Consider the following 23929-nt stretch of genomic DNA (forward strand, 5'->3'; position numbering starts at 1 on the left):
ATTTTCTATTTAAGAACCTGATCCCAGAAAAATTTGCCAGAAAATTTGAGAGCGGCACGAAGACCGAGCCAGTTTCCTGCCATTCCCCCTTTAATCCCGGCCATCTCGGGCTTTTCTGGGCTGCCAGGGGAGCCTTTCGGTGGCGCTTAAGGAGGCTTTGGCAGTCCAGAGCAAACGAAGCATTTTCCTTTCTCTGGGTGCTTGGACAGGGAATAAACCTCTGCCAGCGCCCAGAGAAAAGAAACGCTCCCTTCGCTCTGGGCAGCCAAGGAGTTACCACAGTGAAGGAAAGGCGTTGGCTACAAAGCGAGCAAGCGAGAGGAGAGGGGAGTCCTTCAGCATGGGAAGGCAGCAGCAGCAGCCAGTGTATGGGAGGCAGCCTCGTGCCAGGTGTATTGGAGGCGTGTGCTCCTCCTCACCGCCTGAGTCCCTCTTTTTTTTTTAAGCCTTAAAGTTTTGGATTTTTTTGATTTCCCCTTACCTCACTTCTTCCTTCGGAAGCGACTGTCCTCCTTCTCCTCCTCTTCTTCTTCTTCCTCCTCCCACCCAAATTCCAAGCTTTTATTTCTTTCCTAATGGGCTTGCAATTATTATTTGATTTTGCATTGATTCCTATGGGATAAATTCCTTTTTCTTAAAAACGTTTCTACTTAAGAACCTGGTAACGGAATGAATTAAGTTCTTAAGTAGAGGTACCGCTGTCTATGATTGTGGGATTTGCTCTAATGAGGTACATGCTTTGCTTCACAGAGATTTATTGCAATCTCAGCACTGTGAATAACCTCACAGTCAATCAGTGATCTACCTCAGAGTTAAGGCAGGTCAATTAGCAGAAACTACTGTTACCAAACAAAAAAATGGCATGAGTATTTCACTGAATAGAAGTGGAGTAGTCCAATACTACATGGTTTTCATGAAATTGCTTTGAGGGGTATTGTAATATCTGCACAAGCTTACTACCACCCTTTCTAAAGAATTCTTACCTTGTTATATTTTAATAGTAAAAGTTTTTCTTGGCCTACAAAATGTTTTTTATTTATTTAAGCCATTAGTTCGGAATTTGTGTCCAGCAAATCCTCTCCATCCCACTACTTCTCATCTAAAACCTTACTCCCTGCATATTCCAGTAAAGTGTGTAGATGGGGAGATACACAAAGATGCATGTGAATGCATACATGGATAGATATGAAAGTAATTTCCTTTTTTCTTGAAATGCCCCCTCTTGAAAGAATGGTATGCATTTTTACTTTCATGAGAGCATCTACAGGCACACTTGGAATACATGCAACATTTCAGAGAATAAAAGAATATCTTTCAATTGTGATTATGATAAAGGGAAGAGAAAGATAAACAAGGTATGCTTTGTTCAGGTTTTATTTTCAGCCAATACATAATTTGGCTCATGATTAGTTTCCTGAACAAGGCTTTTGCTCACAAAAGTTATCCAGCTCTTATTTCATTTCAGAGAATGAATTCCACTCAAATACTTCTACTAATTGAAAAGTCTCACTTTGCATTGTTTAGCAAGCCCTTCCACACTATGTGAAAATTAAACAATGCTCCCCCAAAAAGGGTAAAAGAAATGACAAAGAAGACTACAAAGAGGGGAATCAATGCAAATTATTACACTAATGTAATTGAAATATTTGGTTGGGGCAAATGACTTCTACCAAAGGAAGAAATATTTTTATCACATTTTGAATACAACTGAATGAATTTATCAATCTGATATAATCCTAATTTTTTAATTAATTTATAAGAGTTCCACCAATTATTGCCTCCTGTTGCTTTGACTCACCTTTCTTACATCTGAGCTCTTTGGTTCTGTTGTCCAGGTAATGATTCTAGAAATTGCAAGTTTAGCCTCACTGGAGTTTACAAAATCTGCAGGATCCATTTGTCTAGCCAAGGATTCAATGTATTTTAATATTGCCACTTTTACCTGAAATGAATAGAATATGTTTTGTAAATAAATTGTGAATGTAAACAAATTCCAAAGCTCAAAACCTTTTCTCAAGCTCAACCTTTTTATGAACCATTGCTTGCTGCAAAAGAGCCAACTCTAGATCTTCTGAAAACCCTTAAAATGTAGCTAAGGAAAATGTATTTGCCCCAATTATCTATATTCAAGCGTTATGCTTGACTTTACTTTCAGACACAATTTCCCAATGGGGAAAGCACTGTACAGCAAGCACTGTAACCTACCTTAAGGTTTGGTGTTTGGGTCTGATCTACGATAAACCTCATCAAAATATTAAATTGTTGGTCAAATGCAAAAGAATCTCTACAATGAAAAAGGAAGAGAGAGCATAAGAGCAAGTTCCAAAATTGAAACATAACAAATGTTTTCCTCAGTCAGAGAAAAATGAAATATATAACACCTGCATGCACCAAAAATAAAAATAAACACACACATCTTCAGTCGACTTTCTGAATAATTATATATCTTCTTAAGCCTCAAGGAGGACAGATAAAAGATCCACGTTTTAGTAAACTTGGTTATGACCTATAAAGCCCTTCAGGGCACCGGACCAGAATATCTCGGGGACCGCCTTCTGCTGCACGAATCCCAGCGATCAGTTAGGTCTCACAGAGTTGGCCTTCTCCGGGTCCCGTCAACTAAACAATGTCGTTTGGCGAGACCCAGGGGAAGAGCCTTCTCTGTGGCGGCCCCGACCCTTTGGAACCAACTCCCCCCAGATATCAGAGTTGCCTCCACCCTCCTTGCCTTTCGTAAGCTCCTTAAAACCCACCTCTGTCGTCAGGCATCGGGGAATTGAGACTTTCCCTTCCCCCTAGGCTTATAAAATTTATGCCTGGTATGTCAGTATGTATGACTGGTTTCTTAAATTGGGGTTTTTTAAATTAACTTAAATATTAGATTTGTTTACATTGTATTATTGTTGTTGTCAGTTTCCCCGAGTCTACGGAGAGGGGCGGCGTACAAATCTGATAAATAAATAAACAAACAAACAAACAAACGCAATCCAAGGGTAGATAAGAGTGTTTTGAGCGTGCTTTACTTTAAAGACTTTAGTCTTATGTATTCTTAATTAAGCTTAATGTGGGATTTGAATGAGGAAATAAATTCTTCCAATTTCCCTCAGGACAGTTGTATCAGATGAAAGGTTCATGGTTGTGGCTTCACAAATTCAATTTAGGAGACACTAAATAATAGCTATTCTATCTGGGGATGATGAACACTGCAATCCAATCGTATCTGCAGGACTCTAGGTTGGAGAAAGCTGGTTTTGCATTATGTAAAAAAACATGTCAGCAACTTATCCACCATTACTTGGGCAGATACACTACCTTGTTACATCCAGAGCTTTCTGCACTTTGGCCTGCACTGATCCCAGCAGGTCAGCCCCCATCTTCTTCAGTAACTGTGTCAGAAGAACAAAGAGCCAGTCCTGCAAATCATCCTTGTGAATAATGATGAAGTCTACCAAGGTTTCAAGAAACATGCTGAAAACCTTTAAGTTGAAAGAGATAACAGAGGAAATCATGATTTACATCATTATTAACATCATGATGAATATAAACATGATGAAAATCAAAGGCAAACTTGCATTAATAGGGAATGATTTTGACATCCATGTTAATATTGTGAAGTACTAGGATGTACTGGATGATTAAACAGATAAAAAAGATGAGATTAAGTGGTAGGAGTGAGGAGGAAGGAAAATACACTTACTCTCTGTTGTGAATTCCACCGCAAACAGGCCATGCAACAAAACAAACCATTCATTAGTAAACTGATATAAAAAAAATCAAAGCAAATCGCTTTAAGGCAGGTTTTCCCTTGCATTCAGATAAATTGCATTCACATAAAGTTTAAGATAACTTTATGAAAGAATATTTTTATACTATGCAAGGTCAACTGTTAAGTTCTTGAGGCAATAAATGTTTTTTGAAATGATCTATTTTCTTACATTTCAAGTGAATGTTCTGCTCTAGATAATATCCTACTTGCATGACTTACTTATGGAATTTAAAAATATCTCAGTAATTCACCACAGATAACTGCAAAGACTAATCAACTATTTAGCATAAAAATTGAAATATTATGATTATCATTTTGATTCAATCCAATCATTTTATTATAACTCAATCTCCAACATTTATGGATTGTGTATAAAAGGTGCATATATTTTAAAATTTACCTTGCTGTGGGGGTCTGCAAACATACGTGTGAAGATTTCACATAACCTTTTCAACTCCACACGGCTAAACCCAAACAAAAAACACCCCCCAAATTATTGTAGAAATTAGAAATGGGTAAAATGTAGCAAGAAAAATGTACATACAAAACCTATCATTTATTTCCAAAGCAGCAAATGAGTGCAGACAAGGAAACTTCATTCTAATCTCAACAGAGGGGACTTCAATATAAGGTCAAGAGACTAGATTTCAGATTTTTAATTTGTGGCATAATATAAATCAGGCATGTCCAATCCACAGCCCACATCTAACTCTGAATAGCTAGTAATGTGATTCCACAAGATCCTAAACTTTTAACATTGTTATGGGACGCTGACAGATAAACTATATCAGGGGTGGGCCATAGGGCCACATGAGAAATTGGGATGGTTTTAGAGGGCCGGACTAATATAATTAACTCAGTTCTACCCAATACTGTATATTATTGGGTAGAACTGAGTTAATTATATTATAATTATAAATGATAATATAATTAACTCAGTTCTACCCTGGAGGTCGGTCCAACTTTTCTAGATAAGAACCGGTTGTTCAAGATATAATATATAATAAATATATAATATATAATAAATATATAATATATAATAAATATATAATATATAATAAATATATAATATAATATATCATAATTATAAATTATAATGATATATTATATTATATATTTATTATATATTATATCTTGAACACCCGGTTCTTATCTAGAAAAGTTGGACCGACCTCCACGGGCCGGTCACAGACAGCGGGCGGGCCGCATCCGGCCCTCAGGCCGCATCTTGCCCAGGTCTGAACTATATTGTATATTTTATGTATGGACCAAGACAATTCATCTTTCCTCAAATGGAGCCCAGGCAAGCCAAAAGGTTGGTCCTTCTATCTCGAAATGTTTTGCTGTTTTGCCAAAATATATTTTAATTATTGTAAAGAACTCAACGGCCTTGCAGTATGTTCTCCTTATATATATCCTTCTCTTTAATGAAGATAAATCTTATGTTCAGTCTTTTTTCTAGAAACACACAGCTGAAGGATTGACCCCTTGAAGTCTTAAACAGAGAGTTCTAAACAACTAAAATGTTCTCCTACTGATTTTTGGATAGTGCACTTCTGGTGTCCAACTCATTCCCATGGCATAAATTCAACCATGCTTAATGGCAATACACAAGAACGAATGAACACCAAACAAGAAATTTCAGTTCTTTTGGATGCTCTGTCTTGAACTTCAAATACAGTAGTACCTCTACTTAAGAACTTAATTCGTTCCGTGACCAGGTTCTTAAGTAGAAATGTTCTTAAGAAGAAGCAATTTTTCCCACAGGAATCAATGTAAAGGCAAACAATGCGTGCAAACCCATTAGGAAAGAAAAAAAACTCTCAGAATTTGGGTGGGAGGAGGAGGAGGAAGAAGAGGAGGAGGAGGAGAGTCACTGCCAAAAGAAGGTGAGGTAAGGGGAATCAAAAAAATCCAAAACTTTAAGGCTTAAAAAAAAAAGAGGGACTCGGGCAACGAGGAGGAGCACGCCAATACACCTGGCGTGAGGCTGCCTCACAAACACTGCCTCCCATACACTGGCTGCTGCTGCTGCTGCCTGCTGCCTGTTCCTTCCTATGCTGAAGGGCTGCCCTCTTCAGAGTCTTTGGAGAGGGGCAGCATACAAATCTAATAAACTATAAACTATAATTATAACTCTCCTCTCGCTCTCTCGCTTTGTAGCCAGCGCCTTTCCTTCGCTGTGGTGACTCCTCTGCTGCCCAGAGCGAAGGGAGCATTTCTTTTCTCTGGGCGCTGGCAGAGGTTTATTCCCTGTTCAAGCACCCAGAGAAAGGAAAATGCTTCGTTCACTCTGGATTGCCAAAGCCTCCTTAAGCGCCACCAAAAGGCTCCTCTGGCAGCCCAGATGGCTGGGATTAGAGGGGGAATGGCAGGAAACTGGCCGGGCCTTTGTGCTACTCTCAAATTTCCTGGGAAATTTTTCCGGGCTCGGGTTCTTAAGTAGAAAATGGTTTTTAAGTAGAGGCAAAAAAATCTTGAACATCCAGTCCTTATCTAGAAAAGTTCTTAAGTAGAGGTACCACTGTATATTTGCCTGAGCCAAAGAAATTATAAGTGGTAGGAATAATAGAACTAGAATTCTTTTAACATTTTATATCATTTCTCATAAATCTTCTCAATCTGTTTATCTTAAAGTCAAACACTATTTAATCAACAACTCAGTTTTTTTTCTAAACTGGGGGCCCACCAAAGAAGTTTGGACAGTGTCATAATTCTCTATTCCTAGTGTTTGATATGTATAATCTTTAACTCATTTTCATTCAGATACCCTGACTCTAGATAAACATTTTGCTCTCGTTTATTTTTGACTAGCTGTACCCAGCCACACATTGCTATGGCTCAATTGGTTTGCTGTCTCTAGAACATGCAATGTATAGTTGTCCGTGTGAGAAGCAATCCCTGTGTAGATCTAAACCACATGCGCATATTCAAATGCAATGTGTCAAAATTTCAAAGTAATCGGTGAAGAACTTTCAGAGATTTAAGATTTTGACCAAACAAACATTTACATTTTTATTTTCATAGATTACTGAGAGATGCTGGTGACATCTCCCAAGGGAGAATGTAAAACATTCAAAATATTTTTGGTTTGTGTGGTTTTTATTTGTATTACTTATTAGTTTTTTAATCCCAATTTTCAATAACTAAGATTATTAAACAAAATATTGATAATTTTAAAAAAGCATAAACACTTCATAATTTATGGAACTCTTTTGAAGACTTGATAAAGAACAGGTACAAAATATACAAATAGTTATTAATGAAATATGCACTCACCTTAATGTCCTCTGGCTCTTCAATAGGTTTTGCAAGCCAATTAACCCTTCTTTCCTTTCCGACCAGTTGGAACTAGCACAGTGGTTTAAGACCTCTGCTACATCTTCTGTCTGTCGCAGGTAGTGTGGGATGCCTCCATTGCGGGAACCATAGGACCGCTCTGAGCAAGCACTGGACGCATCACTGTTTGCATCATCATCAGAATACATCCCATATGGTTCATACCTTCTTCTCACTGGTTTTTTCTGGTGGAGGGGGGAATAAATATTGGATTTACTAGTTTTGAATAATTTCACTAAAATATAGCTATTTCTTGTTTAATAACCATTCATTCAGTGACCAATTTGAATTATGAAAATGCTCAACAAAGGGACTTACCCAAAGATGCAGCCATTGCCCCCACAATGAAAATTTAAGTGCTTAACAATCTGCCCACTCTAAGCAATAGCACATAAGACTCATATACAGCTTCACAGTGCTTTACACGCCTTCCCAAGTTGTTTACAATGTCAGCATATTGCCCCCAACAATCTGGATCCTCATTTTACTGACCTCAAAAGGATGGAAAGCTGAGTCAACCTTGAGCTGGTGGGACTCAAACTGATGAAGTGCCATCAGCCAACCGAAGTAGCATGCAGTGCTGCATTTTAATCATTGTGCCACCACAGCTCTTGGACTGACCACAGGAGTTCCCTATCTCAGCTGTCCACCAGGTCCATCAGTGTGCACAAATCTACTCCAGGTTTAGAGGCTGGGCCTGCTTGCCATCCTACATCCTACTGGAAGACCTCAATTTGTTACAGGGATAGCAGCAAATGTAAATTGTCCCACTCACCTTTGGGTTTTCTGCAGTTTCTGACAGGAACATCCAGTTGATGTAACATGCAAACTTCCCATAGGGATAGACTCATGCTATTCTGCAAGCAGATGCCAAATTGTGTGATTTGGAGAAGCAGCTCTCTGAGCTAATGTGATAATGGCACCAGTTCTGGTGATCATTCAGAAAGCTAGAAAGAGGCTCTTTCAGGCTGTCCAAATAACCATGTTCATTAGCTTTCTAGCCTAAGATAGAAAAAGAATGACACCAGCTCATGTGATTGTGTAGAAGACTAGAAAGAGTCTCTTTATTGCCCTTCCAATAAATGTGTTTGCTAGCACAATCATTTGGGGGCTAGAGTGAGACTCTTTCTAGCCTTCTGAATGATTGTGAGAGCTGGTGCTCACTTGCAGAATGGCACGAGGTGTCATCTGTAAAAAGACTGCATGTGCACATTGGGTAGATGCACCTATCAGTAGCAGCGGAAAAATACAAGTAAATCAATTTATGTGCATTGTTTGGCCTTTCCCAGGTGTGCTGAGCAACAGGCTGAGGAACACCTTTGAAGAGTGTTTGGAAACTACAAGTCACGCAGGATGCGGCTGCGCGAGCCGTCATGGGTCTCCACAGATACATCCATGTTTCTTCAACACTCCGCGGCCTACATTGGCTGCCGATTGGTTTCCAGACACAATTCAAAGTGTTGGTGATGACCTATAAAGCCCTACATGGCATCGGACCAGATTACTTACAGGACCACCATCTGCCGCACAAATCCAAATGGCCGATAAGCTCCCACAGAGTTGGCCTTCTCTAGGTCCCACCGACCAAACAATGTCGTTTGGCGGGACCTAGGGGAAGAGCCTTCTATGTGGCGGCTCCAGCCCTCTGGAATCAGCTCCCTCTGGAGATTTGTACTGCCCCCCCCTCCTCACCTTCCGCAAGACACTTAAGACCCATCTATGTCGCCAGGCATGGGGCAGCTAGATCCCCCTTCTTCTCTGACCGTTAAATGTTATATATGGATGTGATTGAGTAGACTGATCGATTTTTATATAATGGGATTTTAGTTACTGTTTTTTTAACTATTAGATTTGTATACATATTGTTTGTATTGCATATTGTGAGCCGCTCTGGGACCTCAGAGAGGGGTGGCATAATAAATTGAATTGAAATTGAATTGAATTAGTGTCAGCGCTCCAAATAGCATCTGAGAAATAAATCATATGGAGTTAAGAGACTTGGCCTGCCATTTGGCCTCCTGGGTATAGTGGGGCAGGGAGGAAGACTGGGCATTATGAGGTGTGGGTCCTCTAGCTGGCTGAGGCTTCTAAACCAAGGCAAGTCCCCAGGGTTTCCCTAACCCCTTGAAGCACCCCACATCTGCAAAAGAAACAATTCAGCTACAATAGTTCTGATCATGTTAAATTACTGTTCATCCTGAACAAAAATCCAGGTGAGTGCCAGACAAAGATGCCCAAACCCCCAAGGCATATTTTGAGTGATGGGGAACTATGCAAATTCTTCAAAGGAGGTACATTGTAATATGAAAGAGCAGATTTATAGCCCCTCTTTTCCCATCAATAAAATAGCCATGCCCCTTTTCAGGTTTACACAACTGTTTAATAAGTTGCTCCCAGCTGTCCTAAACGTATAGCACATTGCTTCATACTCACTCCCACCTATTATGCAGCTCCTTTCTTGAAGGCTTTGCATGGTCCTTTTCAGAATTTGAATCTTATTGTTAAATATTTTTCTATTATTATATTCTTATGTAATAATATATTAACCACCTAAGCTTATTTCCATATCTTTTTTATTCTCCTGTATATTGTATATGTCCTGTATATGTCCAACCTATGGCCCTGGGCAGCTGGTAATGTGGCCCCACAAGATAATAAAAATATATTTTTTAAAATAAAGGAAGCTTGTTACACACACACACACACACACACACAATTATATATTTTATATGTGGCCAAGGAGAATTCCTTTTCACTCAATGCAGCCCAGGCAAGCCAAAAGATTGGACAACCATGATGTATGTATGTATGTATGTATGTATGTATGTATGTATGTATGTATGTACGTACGTACGTAAGTACGTAAGTATGTTTTCTTGACTTTAGTATAGATATACTAAACATGTTGAAGATACCTAAGTTCTGCCATTTGATAGGATGCAAGGTTTGGACATTAAGGTATCAACATAATCACAGCCCTATATAATATTTGTAACAAGGGAAGCAAAAAAATGGGAGGGAGGGAGGGAAGAAAAGAAAGAAAGAGGCAGGGAGGAAAATATGTCAGGATGGCACTAGTACCTTGCTTCTGGAGTCTCCTAAGAGCTGTAGGCAGGAAAATATTGAAGGGTGGGGAAAAAGCATAGAGAATTATGTCAGAAGCTTCTGCAGGAATTTTTTTTTGCAACAAAAATACAAGCAAATGAGTCTTAGCAAATGAAAAATACAAATTCAGCCAGTTTCTTTTGAGAAATATAAAATGAGTTCAGACAGAGGTATCAAAGGGCTTGGTCCTTACCTGATACACCTCTTTTCATAGGGTGGAGCCAACTATGGGATGACACCGCCCATTCAGCCAATGAGGATTGAATCTGTCAAATTGTAGATCTCTGCCTCTGCTTCCATTGCCCCCTCTTTCCAGGGGTCTAGACAGAGGATGACACGGTCAGCATGGAAAATGCAGATGTCTTGTCTGACTGACAGGGTTGTGAGCAGAGGTCTTATCTGACCGACAGGGCTGTGAGCTCAGAAATCCTCCTGCCGAAGGTGATTGCTGCCCATCTTCTTACAAGAAAGATGGCATAGAGACGATATTCGCAAGGGCTCTTAGAGGATGCCCATCAGTGAGGTGAGTACCTTAGTAATGTCCCAGGTGGGGTACCTGTGAAGCACAGGTGGGTAAAAATTGGCAGCCCCTCTCAAAAACCTTCAGACCATGGGTTGCTGTGTTAGTGATGTCAGAGAGCTACAGGACAACACGAAGATAAAGCCATCGCCATAAATCCGCTTGGTGGAAGGCCTCCTGGAGATCTGGAGGGTCCCAATGCACGGCATGGCGCTTCAGAACGCACCGCTCAAGCACCAGATTGGAACCACTGGGGTCCCGTTGGACACACGTCCTCTCATAGCTACAACTCTATTTGTGGGATCCACCAGGGCTGAAAAATGGAGAGAGATTTCAGGTTTGTAAACCATACCCTCCTGGGCCAGGAGCACCACTTCTGCCCTCTCCTCCACAATCTTCCTGATACCTTTGGGAAGAAGAAGTCATGGAGGGAAGGCATATTTGGGCGGCCAGTCGCAACAGAGTGTCTGTCCCTCCACGCCCTGAGTTCTGTATATGGTATAAAATCTGGGCAACTGGGCATTCTTGGGGGTGGCAAAGAGGTCTGCCACTAGTAGGCCGAATCGGCTCATTAAGGCCCTGAAGATGGATGGGTGGAGACTCCACCTGATTGATCATTGTCCTACTAAGCCAGTCTGCCATCATATTGGACATCGCGGAGATGTCTGTAAGTTGCGCTCTGCCCAAAGACTTTGGCTTCTATCATCATTGGCCTGGACATAGTCATCCCCCCCCCCGCCAATTGATATGATAGCCAATATCTCAGGGGTTGCCACAAAGAAGAAGGAGTCAACTTATTCTCCAAAGCACCTGAGGGTAGAACAAGAAGCAATGGGTGGAAACTAAACAAGGAGAGAAGTAACTTAGAACCAAGGAGAAATTTCCTGACAGTTAGAACAATTAATCAGTGACACAGCCTGCCTCCAGAAATTGTGAATGCTCCAACACTGGAAGTTTTTAAGCAGATGTTAGATAATCATTTGTCTCAAGTAGTGTAGGGTTTCCTGCATAAGCAGGGGTTGATCTAGAAGACCTCCAAGGTCCCTTCCAACTCTGTTGTTGTTATATGGGTCTTTGCAGTCACATTGTCCATGAGGACAAGAAAATGCTGCAGTCCGATGTCGCAACTGTCAGAATGTCTGATAGATGGCCTGTTGTTGTTGAACTTCGTTCTGTCAGAGTCCATCTGCCCTGGGTCATCATGGACTGGGTATGAGCCCCCCAGCCATACAGACTGCCACCTGTCATGATGACAAGTCTATGTGGCTCTTGGAAGAAGGAGCCCTTTGTGATGGCAGGAAATGTCCATCACCGGAGCAATCGGTGGAGCTCTGAAGGCACCAGCACCTTGGCCACTGATGTGCTGTCTCCTGCCCTCTGGAAGGGCAAGAGAAACCACTGCAATACCCTGAAATGCAGATGTGGCCAAAGGGTAATATTAGTGGCAGAAATCATTTTACACAAAAGCGTGGAAAGCAAGTTACCACCCTGTAACTCCGTTTCTGGACAGTCCAGGCCTTAACATTCCAGACGCTGACCTGCTGGGCCAAGTGGAATCCCATTCTTGCCAGAGGGCATGCAAAGACCCGGGCAGGCCTTTGCCCTCTTCCACTTTTATCCCAATAGCTGCCAGGCTCTGTGCCACTTCCCCTACAAGGGTCCTAATCCCACCTGCAGTCCATCATAAATGAGGCCATTAAACAGGGCATCAAACTGGGAATAAAGCAACTGGGCCGACAATTCCCTTCTTACCCTGTTGCAGCTGGACCATCAACTCCTGTTAATGAATATGAGAACTGCTCAGAGTGGTATTACGACGGGTAATTCCCTGATTGTTCAGTGGGATCTCGATCACAAGGGTCCCTGGTTGATGACCAACTAGACTTGAATCTTTAGGAGGATGAAGGCCTCATCCAAGATCTACCCACCTCATCTGTTCTCTTTGATCCTGGACTTTTCAAATCATTTGATGTTCAAAGCAAAGGCCACTGCCAATTTAGGCTCTCCCTCTACGTACCTCAACCAGAGGTCTGGTTCGAGAGACCTCTCTTTGAGGAAACCATGACTTCTTTGTGGATGAGGTCCTGAGGCAGTGGCAACTTCCGGCTTCAGGGCTCAATCCATGGCCAATGTACAGATGCTATTTCAACATAGCCACGGAGCTTGAGCAGAATTTCCGAGTACCAGCGGTAAATGGTGTCGGCCTTATATTCCGTGGCAAACACGGATGGTCAAGTTAGTCCATGCAGGGCCTGCACCATTGGAAGCCTGCTGGCTGGCATTGCCCCCCCCCCCTTGATGATTAGATGGCCCTTGGCTGGAGGCCACAGCTCTGAGTCGCTTTTGATCTCAGCAACTCCAAGCAATGCGAAAAAAGTCAGCTGAGGGAAAACTCACAATTACTGAAACCTTGACTCTGTAGTAAGATAGAGAAACTGTCACAAGCTGGGAGATCAAAAAATACATGTTCTGTCAGACCAAGGACTGGGTCAAAAAGAGGGGGCAATGGAGGCAGAGGCGGAGATTTATAATTCGACAGACTCAATCCTCATTGGCTAAATGAACAGTGTCATCCCATACTTGAATGTTCGCTCCATCCACTATGGAGAATTGTGCATTCTTCTATTCTCATTTTGCTACAGCCAGGGCATGGATTTCAAAAAAATATATGCACACAAGTAATATGCATTTAGAATTCTGGCTTTGCAAAGTCAACACTAATATGCCAGAAATGGGGGGGGGGGGGGGAGAGAGAGAGAGAGGCTGGAAGTGGGGAGAGGAAGTAGTACGTAGCATTCCTGAGGGTAAAGTCCACAGTGGATAGGGTTAGGATGGATTTATGCATTGTATATCGGTAAAAGCTAGGATTCCCTCCCTCACAAGTTTTGTGTTTTTTTTTTTTTAATTGATTTTATTATTAAAATGTAAACATATACATCATATATACAACATATGGTACAATGAAAGAAGACAAAAAACAGAAAACAAAACATACAAACAAAAACAAAACTAGTAACAATATCGGCGAATAAACAGGGGAGTTGAGTTGAAAACGAAAATTAGTTCAAAATATTTTTGCTCAGTAACATATTTCGGCTAAATTATCAAGAATGATAAATACCAGTGTTGCGTTTACAAATCTTGTTAGGAAGTTATCAAATAATAGAGATAAGTTTACATAGTTAAATACATATACAGTCTCGTGTAATAATATTAGATAATAAAATCCTTTATACCGGATTTGTGACAGTTCATTTTTTTTTTTCTCCCTTACAGCCTATTGGTCTCTCTGTTGCTACCTAGCCATTTATAGAAGGGGTCCCAACAACTGTTAAACGTATCTAACGGTTCGTTCCTGACTAATAGGGTCAGTTTTGACATTTCTGCGCAGTACAATATTTTCCTTAATATTGCTTCATTTGGGGGAAGGTCTTCATTTTTCCACCACTGCGCGTATGTTAGTCTTGCTGCGGTAGTTAAGTGGATGATTAGATGAACTTGGGGTTTCGACAATTTTTGCCTAACTATACCTAGTAGAAAACATTCAGGGGTCTTGTCAAGCATCAAGTTTAATATTTCTTCAATCCAATTTCCAATCGTTTCCCAAAAGGTTTTGGCTTTATTGCATTCCCACCATAGATGAAAGTAGGTACCCAATTCTTGTTGACATTTCCAACAGATTGGTGAAAGTTTGTTGTTCACTTTGGTTAATTTAACTGGGGTAATATGCCAACGGTAAAACATTTTGACCAGGTTTTCTTTATAAGAGGTGGCAATAGTCAGTTTATAGTTCTTTGTCCAAATTGTTTGCCATTCCTCCTCTGTTATCTCTTTTTTAAGGTCGCGGTTCCATTTCTTAACATTGGATTTTTGGTTAAAGGTGTCCAAGTCGTTGTAATTTAAATAGCCATAAAAATTTTTGATTATCTTATCTTGGGGGCCTATACATAGCTTATCTAACAGAGCATTTTTGGTAATCCCGAAATTTTTTTTGTCTTTGTTAAATTTAGTCTGGATCTGGAGGTATTCCCACCATTCCACTTTTTGGCCCAAATTTTCAAGTTCTAATCTTGTTTTGATTGTCCCGTTTGGGTTTAAAATGTCTTTATATCTTAATATATTATTTCTCTTATGTAAATTGGGATGTACATAGGCTTCTAAGGGAGCATACCACATGGGAATTCCTTTGTATAATTTCGTTTTAGTTTTTTTCCAGGTGCCAATTAACGATTTTCTAATCAGGTGGTTGGAGAAGTATTTGTGGGTTGACGGCTTTTCGTCCCAGAGATAGTAATGCCATCCTGCATGGAGGTCGTGGCCTTCTAATTTAAGAAGTCTAGTGTTTGTTAGACTCATCCAATCTCTTGTCCAATCTAGCAATGCAGCAGTGTAGTAATCCTTCCAATTTGGAAGTGCCAAACCGCCCTCATCTTTTTTTCCTTGTAGGTATTTTAGTCGGATTCGGGGCCGCTTGTTTTGCCAGATAAAATTGTTGGTTATTTTAGTCAAATTAGTAAAAAAATCCTGTTTTACTTGTATAGGGATAGTTTGAAATAAAAACAATATTTTGGGCAAAGTGTTCATTTTAATGGCTGCGATTCTCCCTAGAAGAGATAGTTGTAAATTCCTCCATTTTGACAAGTCTTTTTTTATCTTGTCCAATAATATATCATAGTTGTTTGATTTTAAGCTTGACACTCTATTTGTCAGATTGATGCCAAGATATTTAATTTTTGTGACAATTTGCATATCCATTTTGGCAGATAAGGTATCTTTTTGTGTTTGTCGCATGTTTTTTGTTAAAATTTGGGTTTTGGTTTTGTTTATTTTGAGACCTGCCACTGTACCGTATTCTTCCAGAACTTCTAATAGTTTTGGACCTGAATTTAAAGGATCTTCTAAGATGAATACCAAGTCGTCTGCGAAAGCTTGGAGTTTATAGATTTCTTTCTTACAGTTTAGACCCCATATGTCTTCCTTGTCTCTAATTATTCTTGTTAGTACTTCAAGAGTTAATATGAATAGTAAAGGGGACAATGGACAACCTTGCCTTGTGCCTTTGTATAAAGAGATTTTGGTTGATGTATCCCCATTGAGAATTATATAGGCCGATTGGATAGAGTAAATGGCTTTTATTGCGTTAATAAATTTGGGGCCAAATTCCATATATTCAAGCTGTTTTAACATAAATTTCCAAGACACATTGTCGAAGGCCTTCTGGGCGTCAAGAAATATTAACGCCACTTGTTTCTCATTATGGGCTTCGTAATATTCAAGCGTGTCTAGCACGATTCTAATATTATTCTTTAGCTGTCTCCCGGGGAGAAAACCGTTCTGATCTGGATGTATAAAATGATTTAAAAAACCTTTGATTCTGTTCGCTAAGATAGAGGTGAAAATTTTGTAATCGGCATTTAAAAGAGAGATCGGGCGGTAATTAGCTATATCAGTCTGATCTGTATCTTTTTTTGAGATTAACGCTAGGTTTGCTTCTGTCCATGAATTTGGGATTTTGCCTCTATCTAGAGCATTATTTAACGTCTCTAAAAAGGCTTTTTCCATTTCCTTGGGAAGATCTTTATAAAGTTCTGTGGGGAGTCCATCCGGACCTGGTGCTTTGTTGTTTTTTTGACTTTTTATTGCTTCTTTTAATTCTATTTCAGTGATCGGTTTATTGATTATATTGACCATTTCTTGCGGTACTTTAGGGAGTTTAGCCTGCTCTAGGATTTCTTGAATTTTTGTATCATGCGTAGTATTTGGTATAGTTTCGGAATATTCATAGAGTTTACTAAAAAAATCGCTAGCAATCGTTTTTTTCCTTTCCAAGTCATGGCATGGTTCCCCATTTTTGTCTTTTAGACAGTTTATAAGTTTCTTATCATTTTGCTTCCTGAGTTTATTGGCTAGCCATTTGCTAGGTTTGTTGGCATTCACAAAATTATATTGGTTAGTTCTTTTTATTTGTTGTGCCCAGTTTTGTTGATCAATTAAGTTTAGTTGGTGTTTAATTTGTAGCATACTTTGTTTGATTTCTTTTTTAGTGGGGAAGTTCTGAAGTTCTTCTTCTAAGGCCCTGTACTCTTCTTCTAAGTTAGCTAACTTCTGTTTTTTTTGTTTAAATTCTCTAGTCATGAATGAAATAGCTATCCCTCTAATAACAGCTTTGGCAGTGTCCCAAACATTTTGAAGGCTAGTGTCGTCTTTTAGATTTTCTTGGAAGAAATAATTCATTTCAGTTTTAAGTTTTTGCTTAAAATCTTCCTGATTTAAAATAGATTTCTGAAGCGACCATCTACAACTCTGTTTATTTCCTTTCCAACAAACTTTAAGCGCACTATGGTCTGAAATGTAATTAGGTTCTATATCTATCGAATGAATTTTGGTGTTAATTTTTGTTGTTGTCCAGACCATATCCAATCTTGACCACGATTGATGCCTATCAGAATAAAAGGTGAATTTTTTAAGTTTGGGGTTTCTATCCCTCCAGCTGTCTTTCAATTTTAGTTCTTTGATTAGATCAAAAAAGGTTTTAGGTAATATTCTTTTCTTTTGTTTGGTTTTGTGTTTTTATATGAAGCCTATTTTAGGCCTTGTACCACACCTGCCTGTTTTTGGCCTCAAATCATTGGGAAAGTGACTTGTTAGTTTCCAGCAATTGCAGTGTCAAAATTGATGACTTACTTTCTCAGCTATTCTTTGTCTGTTTCATGTCATGCTGACAGTACTCTCGGGGGGGGGGGGGGGGGGAAGAGAGCCCTAACTTAGTTATTATTTACCCACTAGATGCCATTTGAGGAGAGTTTATTCTAATAGATATCAACTCTCAGGACTGGAAATATTCTCTCTCACCTCCTGGAATTAAACTCCAAGAGCTGTTTTGTCAGTAAAGATGATCAAATACACTACGAAGGTCAAGAGTTCAGTTCTTATAGCTTACTCTATTCTACTACTGAATAAATTCTCTTCAACTCAAAGTTTATCTGGTTTCCCTGTCAACAGGTCTTTCTCTGCAGTGATCTAGGAATAAAAGAACTCTTCCTTGGACCAAGCTCAGTTCATCTCTTTTTACAGGCACAACAATCAGTCTTGGCCAGGACAGAGAATTTGATCTGAAGGGACTTGTTTTGCGTCTTTTCTTTTAATGGGAATAAAGCATTTACTGTGAAGCAAAGCATCTTGAATTCAAAGATGGAGAACAAAGGAGAAAAGCAGAATATTTCTTTAAGGCTAATAGAAGTTTATACAAGAAGTGAAGATAAATAGACAAGAGAACAGCTGAAGTTAAAGGACTGTTGATGGTGATCCTCAACAACACAGAGCAAAAGAAGATAAGTTCTCAAAAGACAGAGATGAACCATTTCTTTTATGTATCACATTTTAGGAACTTGTAAATTTTAAGAGTGTTTCTTTAAAAAAAAGTAAAAAAACACCAAGTATATCCTTACATGGATTTCTCAACCATAGTTTGCCTCTTTGTAAGCAAAATTAACCAAATATGCTCATCCCACTAATTAAAATTTTATTGGGGAGCCCTAGCAACAGAGGTGTGGCATTACAACTTTAATAGACTTAGTCCAATCAACTGAACAGATGAGGTCAACCCATTCCTGGACGCTATCTCCATAAGGCAAGTACTATAAATTAAAATGATGGCTATGATTTCAATCAGGGGTCCCCAACCCCTGGATCACAGCTTACTATTGGGCTGTGGCCCTTTTGCAACCGGACTGTGTGAGTAGTGGACCGGTGCTCAAGTCGGGCTGCACACGCTTGTACAACTCAACTTGCGCAGGTCAAGCTGCACTTGCACACTGGCCCAACACTCACACAAATCAAGTTACACATGCCCGTTGGCTTGCCACTCACATGATCCTGTTCCTCTCTCCCCTCTGCCAATCCAAAAAGGTTGGGGCCACTGATTTAAATAGTGATAATAGCTGATCAATGAAAGCTAGAACACAGGGGCAAAGAGTGTATTCTTTATCCCCTTTTGGAACCTCTTTAGAGTGGGATTGTTGAAAAGACCCGTTGTACCTACCTGAACGGTCTTCTCGATGCACTGGAAGGAGAGTCCAAAATGGGTATTTAACCAATCCTATTGGTAGAGACTGAGTAAAAAATTAGCATAATAATAGGTACCGCCCCCTTGCAGTCCCCCATGAGCTCAGTTTTAAAAACGAAAGGCACTTAAGAGGATAACCAACTTTTATTGAACAATTCAATAACTCATAAACCAACCCAACCTCCGGTGTCCCTGAACTTCAACTACCGGGTGGGTTTGGACTCTCCTTCCAGTGCATCGAGAAGACCGTTCAGGTAGATACAACGGGTCTTCTCCACTGCATCTGGAAGGAGAGTCCAACATGAGATATACCAAAGATCTTTAAAGCCCATGGGAGGGAGAAGGTCTAGCTAGGGACTTAGGAGAAACACAAACTCTTTGAAGAACCCTCCTGCCAAAGGCCGCTTCCGCTGAAGCAAAGGAGTCCAACTTGTAATGTCTAATAAATGTCGTAGGGGCTGCCCAGGTTGCAGCCCTACAAATGTCCTCTATTGATGCTTGAGTAGACCAAGCCACTGAGGTCGCCGCACTCCTGGTTGAGTGAGCTGTCAATCCTTCCGGAACTGTGTGTCCTCCGGCCCTGTAGGCCTCCGAAATACAGTCCTTAATCCAACGACTAATGGATTTTGCCGATAGTCCAAGTCCCTTCCTATATTCAGAAAATGAAATAAAGAGAGTTTCAGACTTACGGAACTCCTCCGTCCTCCTAATGTAAATCTTTAGAGCCCTTCGGACATCCACCTTATGCCACAGCAGCTCCGACGGATGACTCCCATGAGTACAGAAATCCGGGAGAATTAGTTCCTGCTTCCTGTGGAACGCCGTGTTCACTTTTGGCACAAAGGTGGGGTCCAACCGAAGGACCACCCTATCTGGGTAAAAGACACAGAGGTCAGGTCTCACAGATAGGGCCGATATCTCCGACACCCTGCATGCAGATGTAATAGCCACAAGGAAGGCTGTCTTGATGGAAAGTAACCTAATTGGTATAGACCTCAACGGTTCAAAGGGAGGTTTAGTTAAGGCCTTAAGTACCCACGTGAGGTCCCAGGATGGAAATCTCCTGACAGGCAGGGAATGTTTATTCGTGGCTCCCTTAATAAAGTCTCTAATCCAAGCATGCTGAGCCAATGAACGAGACTCTGGGGTTTGAATCATGGTGGCTAGGGCTGCCACCTGTCTTCTTAAGGTATTAGGGGCTAGGCCACGCTCCACCCCTACTTGTAAAAATTCCAAAACTGTAATTACAGAAGCTTCCCTAGGGTCACGTAAATCTTTGTTGCAAAAGTTACAAAATGCTGCCCAGGTTGCCTGATAAATCCGTGAAGTTGATGGGCGCCTGGCAGCTTGCATGGTATCTATGACCTTCTCTGGTAAGTCCAACTGCTTCAATTTATGCCTTTCAAGTGCCAGCCTGTCAAGTGCAGCCATTGGGGATCTGGGTGTTGCAGATTCCCCTGGCTCAGCGAGATGATCTGATCTGGGATTCTCCACGGGGGTGACACTGAAAGCTCCACCAAGTCCGCGAACCACGGCCGACGTGGCCAGTGCGGTGCTAGTAGGATCACTTCCGCTTCCTCGTGAAGAATCTTCTCCACCACCCTCGGGATGAGATTCACGGGAGGGAAGGCATAAAAGAGGCCGGGTGGCCAAGGTGACAGTAGAGCGTTGGTCCCTTCTGCCTTTGGGTCCGGAAAGCGTGTGAAAAACCGCGGGAGCTGGGTGTTCTGGCTGCTGGCAAATAGGTCCACTAGGGGAACCCCGAACCTCTGGGTCAACTGATAGAACAGGTCTGGATCGAGTTGCCACTCTGACGGGTCCAGGGTAGTCCTGCTGAGCCAATCCACTGTGGAATTGCTGATCCCTGCGATATGTTCTGCGGTCAGCGATGCTAAATGGGTCTCGGCCCAGTTGAAAAGCATCGTAGTTTCCTCCATAAGTCGTTGTGACCTTGTGCCCCCTTGGTGATTCAGGTGGGCCCTGGTCGCTACATTGTCTGTTAAGATAAGTATGTGTTTGCCCTCCACTATGGGGGCAAAGGCCAGTAGGGCTAGAAACACTGCCCTTAGTTCTAAGAAGTTTATATTGACCGAAGCTAGTTCCTCCACCGTCCATTGTCCTTGGGCCATATGTCGTCCCAGGTGGGCACCCCATCCGTATAAACTGGCGTCTGTGGTGAGAATGAGACGGTCCTGAGTGCAAAAGGGGGAGCCTTCCTGAATTGCTTCGGTAAGCCACCACTTCAACGACTCTCTGACTCTCTTTGGTAAGTTGATAGTCCTTTGTGAGTGACTGACCTTGGCTCTCTGAGCTGGTAAAAGAAACCACTGGAGGCCTCTTATATGGTGCCTGGCCCAGGGAACTATACCTATGGCCGACACCAACATTCCCAGCACTTTTGACAACAGTGCCAGTGGGGCCCGTCTGAGGCGGACCAAGTTGGAAACCAGGCGATGAATATTCTCCTGTCTCTCGGGAGAAAGGGTTACCTTGCCTGATAATGTATCGATGATGGAACCCAGGTGTTGTAGTCTGGTTGCCGGAGACAGCTTTTTTCCACGTTTATAGTGAAGCCATGTGTTTCTAATGTCCATATTGTTCTGGCTAGGTCCTCTCTGGCCTGCCCGGGGGACCTGGACAAGATAATTATGTCGTCCAGGTAGGCCATCAGTCTGATGGAATGAGACCGAAGGTTGGCCGTCAGGGCGTCCAGCAACTTGGTAAAAGTCCGTGGGGCCGAGGAAAGGCCGAAGGGCATTGCCCTGTATTGGTAATGGACGCCTTCTGAACAGAACCTGAGAAATTCCCGGTGTGTCGGATGCACAGGCACGTGGAGGTAGGCCTCCTTTAAATCTATTGAAGTCAGCAGATTCCTGGAGCGTATCGAGGGAAGAATAGTCTGTAAGGAGTGTATGTGGAATCTCCTGTATTTGATGTAGATATTGAGTTGTTTCAAATTCAGTATCATCCGGTATCCTCCTGAAGACTTGGGTACCAGGAAGATCCTGGAATAAAATCCCTTGCCTACTTCTTGCCGAGGTACCTGTTCGATGGCTTGTATTTCCAATAAATGGGCAATCTCCTTTCGGATCTGCTGTCTCTTGTGCAGGTCCCGAAGCCTCGGGCAACTTACAAATCGATGAGGAGGAGGTCCCATGAATTCCAGACGAAGTCCTTCCGATATGGTGGCTAGTACCCACTTGTCCGAGGAAGTGAGTAGCCAGGAGGGGCTGAAGTGTTGCAGCTTCCCCCCTAATGGTAGGAGCCTGGATGAGTCATTTGGAACGACGATATCCCTTCTGGTTGCCTCCCCGAAAGGGCCGCCTGGACTGCTGGAAACCTCTTGGACGATCCTGATAGGATCCGCAATCACTCCTGAACGATTGTTGGGAATATTGGTTCTGGTGAAAACCTCTCTGCGCCTGTCCCTGTCCGGTAGAAGAATCCCAACGTGGGTTCTGACGTCTAGTGTAGGGAGTAAAGCGACGGTCCTGGCGTCTATTGGACTTAAGGAGGACCTTCCTCTTGTCCTTGTCCTCAATGAGGACTTTATCCAGAATGTCGCCGAAGAGCATTGATCCCTGCAGCGGGGCTGATGCCAGGCGCCATTTTGATTTCAAGTCCGCTGGCCAATTTCTTAGCCACAACAGCCGGCGTGACGACAGTGTAGTGGCCATGCCTCTACTGGCAAACTTAGCTGCGTGTAGGGTGGCATCGGCGGAAAACTCAGCTGCGGCCTGCAGTTTACTGATATCCTGGCGAAGTCTGGCCTCCTCCGGGCCGAGGCGTGACTGCAGTTCCTGGAGCCACATGATAGAGGCCCTGTTGAAGAAGGAGGCCGCGGCAGCCACTCGGAAACCCCAGCCCGCCATCTGGTGGGTCTTGCGCAATAGGGTTTCCGCCTTCCTGTCCTCTGGTTTCAAGCTTTCCCCCATCTCTGACGGTACCAGGGCACTAGAAACCAGCGTGACTACCGGCTGGTCAATGGGGGGAAGCTCCAAAAGTTTTTCCACCTCCTCGTCGAATGTGTAGAACTTTCGCTCCAAATTCGAAGGCCCCTGGGCCGCTGCCAGGGCTTTTTAACTCCCTCAACAAAAATGTGCGAGGCTGGGATGTGGTCCGACTCGGGTTGGGGTTCTCTTAAAAGGGAAGCTGATGTCTTGCCGGTCTCTGCTTCAGGTGTCTTGGCAGCTCCCTGCAGGTCCATTACCTGCTTTGCTTTGAAAAGTAGGGTCCGAAACAGTGTAGGTTTAAACAGGCCAGCCACTGGCTGCTGCTCTGGGGTGTTCTCATCCTCTAAGAACTCGTACTCTTTGTCACTGTCCTCGCCAAAATCCGGATCCTCTGAAAGAGACCCCAAGCCCGAGGGGGGCGGTACTGGCCAAAGGTTTCTTGCTTGAGTCTGTGGACGGTTCACATGCTGACCTGCCCCGGCATTCACTCCTTGAGCATAGACATTCGCGAACATCTCCTGTAGATCTGGAGGCATGTGTTGCCATGAACCAGTCTGGGATCGCAGCCCAGCCGCTGTAGGGGTAAACGTAGCCGAAGGTGCCTGGGCGCCCCTTCTTGGAGGCCCTGAAGGTTCAGGTCTAGTCCAGGACAATGCTGGAGATTGGGCCTGTGGCAATGTCATGAACTGCCCTTCTGGGGACCAGTCACCCTCTTGAAGGGGCCCCATGTGTCCAAAGGCTGACTGTGGAGTCATAGGTTCAGGTGTGGTTGCCTGCCTCTGAGCCAATGGTACTGGCGAGGGGGAGGGGTGTAATGCTGCCTCCAATTTCTTCTCCAGCGCTTTTATGCGCTTTTCTGCCTCTTTCAATGAGGCCACCGAAGCAGGGGACTGGGAGGGCTTTGACCTCTCCTTATCCCTCCCCTTAGCCTTTTCCTTGCTCACCACTGGGGAGCTGGCTTTCTCGGCACTGGGCTTATCATCCATTGTACTCACAGCTCCGGTGGTTGTATCAGATGAATTTCCCGGGAAATTGCCTCTCAGCAGCTTCGTCACTAATAGTAAAAATGGCTGCTGCTGCTGGTCTCGCCCTTGCGGTTGCGCAGTAGAGCCGAAGCCCAATTTGCGCATTTCAGCTGCCAGAAGCCCTTCCGGTTGGCGCCTTTGCGCTCCGTGGGGGGA

At 42.5% G+C, this 23929-nt stretch overlaps 1 protein-coding gene across 1 annotated transcript in view; it reads right to left on the reverse strand.

Annotated features, from left to right (window-relative positions):
- CLASP1 (cytoplasmic linker associated protein 1) overlaps positions 1-23929 on the reverse strand; it is a 273270-nt gene that overhangs the window by 45425 nt on the left and 203916 nt on the right. The window contains exons 24-29 of the mRNA XM_070730165.1: positions 10187-10210; positions 7046-7290; positions 4167-4230; positions 3313-3476; positions 2206-2284; positions 1799-1942 (exon numbers count right to left, since the gene is read on the reverse strand). Coding sequence (XP_070586266.1) covers positions 1799-1942; positions 2206-2284; positions 3313-3476; positions 4167-4230; positions 7046-7290; positions 10187-10210 — 720 coding nt within the window. The remainder of the gene's footprint in view (positions 1-1798; positions 1943-2205; positions 2285-3312; positions 3477-4166; positions 4231-7045; positions 7291-10186; positions 10211-23929) is intronic.

The sequence above is a fragment of the Erythrolamprus reginae genome, chromosome 1, assembly GCF_031021105.1.
Source record: "Erythrolamprus reginae isolate rEryReg1 chromosome 1, rEryReg1.hap1, whole genome shotgun sequence".
In the NCBI taxonomy this organism is placed as follows: Eukaryota; Metazoa; Chordata; class Lepidosauria; order Squamata; family Dipsadidae; genus Erythrolamprus; species Erythrolamprus reginae.